This window comes from Penaeus chinensis, chromosome 32 (genome assembly GCF_019202785.1).
Source record: "Penaeus chinensis breed Huanghai No. 1 chromosome 32, ASM1920278v2, whole genome shotgun sequence".
In the NCBI taxonomy this organism is placed as follows: Eukaryota; Metazoa; Arthropoda; class Malacostraca; order Decapoda; family Penaeidae; genus Penaeus; species Penaeus chinensis.
The window spans coordinates 29,678,934-29,681,433 of record NC_061850.1 but is presented as its reverse complement, the minus strand read 5'-3'; the positions used below and the strand labels follow the sequence as shown (position 1 = coordinate 29,681,433).

The following is a 2,500-nucleotide window of genomic DNA, read 5'->3' as shown; positions in this document are numbered from 1 at the left end:
TGTTTTATTTTTCTTCTTCCTCTTCCTCTTCCTCTTCACATCTTCTTCTTCATTTTATTATTATTATTATTATTATTATTATTATTATTCATCTCTCCTTGTACTTCTTCTTCATCATCTTTTTCTTCTTCTTCTTCTTCTTCTTCTTCTTCTTCTTCTTCTTCTTCTTCTCCTTCTTCTTCTTCATCCTCATCTTCTTTACTTCTTTCTATTCTTTCCAGTCACTTTCAACACTTACAGCTAAAGTAATGTAACTTAACATTATGCCATTACACTATACTCTCTGTGAAGCTGAAATACTAAGTATATGTTTAACTTAATACCTATGTGATATGAAAATCCAGCTGTCCGTTACAGAGTGTGCGACAAGACACTGTGGGAATACAAAGAGGGGCTGAAAGAGAGGAACGAGAGAGACCCAGATTGTAGCCACAGAATGATTGAACAACTGTTGCTGGATCAAGAACTCTCGCACAAGGACATTGTCACCTTCATGATGGACCTCATACCTGGCGGAACAGAGACGGTTAGTTTTCCTAAAGATTTAAGTTTTTTGAGGAGGCTGTGAGACGGTCAGGCAGCCTTTAGCCATTGTTTTAGTGTGTGGTTATTCTTACCTTTTCATTTAAGCTTACTGGGAAAGGGAAATATCTTATGCATTTTGATGTTACAAGCTTCATAAAGGATTAAGTTGCTGACATTTCATACACTGTATGATTAGGGTGCTTATAGTGTTAGTGTAAGTTAAAAGAAACTTAAAAGAAAATATAGAATCAGTGTTCTATTTCTTATGATAGATCTATATATTGTCAAAATCAACATGACATAAGCTTGCAATAGTTTTTTTGCCTTATTAATTTTCCAGGTATGCATGTAATTAAGCTTGAGATATCTTTGATTGAAAGTGGAAGATCTCTCACCCTCTCTCTCCTTTCAGACAGCCAGTGCCAGCATAGTGCTTTTATATCTCCTGGCCAAATACCCAGAAGTTCAAGCCAAAGCCCAAGAGGAAGTTGATCATGTGCTTGGAAAGGACCGAACCCCAATCACTGCCAAGCAAGTGAATCAATTGTCTTATATCAGAGCAACATTGAAAGAAAGCTTTAGGTAAGTTATTTATGAGGTTAATAGTGAGCCCTCTCTGTTTTGATTTTCCTTTCTCTAAGATCACTTTCTACAGCAATAATGGAATACTGTATTTTGGTACAACTTCAACATCTTGGCACTGAGATGCTGTTCTGCCAAATGTGTCAGAGGTGCAATTCAAAGACTGTTGTCTATGTCTGTTGAAGACTCTATTGATGTCATTCTTCAGTTCATGACAGATGCCTTTGATGAAGTTCATGTCAAGGCTAGTTCAAGGATAGTCAGGCATTGCTGTGATCAACAGATTGTAGAAATAGTTCATTATCTTGCATGAGTTACACCCGCACGCCCTGCAGTAAAAATGTCATTTTCATTGAAATTGCTAAAAGGCTTTTTAAGTCAATAGCAAATTATAAAAATTTGCATTCTTTCAGTCACCCTTTTCCCTATAACAGCCTCTTGGAGATCTTTTCTGTAGTTTTCTTTTCAAAATAGGTAAAGTTGCCTTCATATAGTAGCAACTAGTATGAGAGGTTTAATAGAACTGAAAGTAATTTTGTATATCCTGCAGATTGTTACCACCTGCTCTGGGTACAAGTAGGTTACTACAGAAAGATATAAAAGTCAGGGGATATACACTTCATAAAGGGGTAAGAAGTTGTTTGTTTTTTTGTGATTAGTTATTAAATGCTTGAACTGATAAATATAATGCCCTTAAGATTTTGATAATTGGTTAAAGGATAACAATGGAAGATTTAACAGTATACTAAGAGGTTCTTGTTTCACACAGTGGGATTGTCTAATGACGAGTGCTGTCTCTGCCCTGGATGAGTCACAATTCGCTCAGCCACAAGACTTTGTCCCTGATCGCTGGCTGCAGCATCGTCCCCTAGGCCAGATCCATCCTTATGCCTCACTCCCATTTTCACACGGAAAGCGCAAGTGCATTGGTATTCGCATTGCGGAACAGATTATGTCTATTTTCATAGCAAGGGTGAGCCATAATTTTAATTTGTATGTTCACGTAGGTAATCAATCTTGCAACATCCTTGTTAAATGAGCATGAAGATGTTGATCCTTCTCCATTTTGTAGAAACATTCATTTTCTGAATGAAAGTCATGGTCTGTATTTGAAATGATTTCAGTTACGATAATTGCAGTAACCTTACAGTCAGCAGTAATCTGTTAATCTCATAATTCTCTTAGAGTAACAGCATTAATAATTTATTCATAGAAGAATGATTTGAGAGAGAATAATATAGACATTTTTAAATGATCCTTCCAGGTTCTCCAACGCTACAACCTTGCGTGGAGAGGCGAGGACCTCCACAGAACACATATCCAAGTATTTCAGCCTGTGGCACCATTTTCCCTCTCATTTACAGATCGTAATTAGGTTAACAAATAAGGCTTT

At 36.7% G+C, this 2,500-nt stretch overlaps 1 protein-coding gene across 4 annotated transcripts in view; it reads left to right on the top strand.

Annotated features, from left to right (window-relative positions):
• LOC125042544 (cytochrome P450 302a1, mitochondrial-like) overlaps window positions 1-2,500 on the top strand; it is an 11,899-nt gene that overhangs the window by 8,871 nt on the left and 528 nt on the right. For all 4 annotated transcript variants that reach the window (XM_047638232.1, XM_047638233.1, XM_047638231.1 and 1 more), the window contains 5 exons: window positions 358-526; window positions 938-1,107; window positions 1,658-1,736; window positions 1,877-2,080; window positions 2,372-2,500. The exon at window positions 2,372-2,500 is cut by the window's right edge and continues 528 nt beyond it. In XM_047638232.1, coding sequence (XP_047494188.1) covers window positions 358-526; window positions 938-1,107; window positions 1,658-1,736; window positions 1,877-2,080; window positions 2,372-2,482 — 733 coding nt within the window. In that variant the 3' untranslated portion in view covers window positions 2,483-2,500. The remainder of the gene's footprint in view (window positions 1-357; window positions 527-937; window positions 1,108-1,657; window positions 1,737-1,876; window positions 2,081-2,371) is intronic.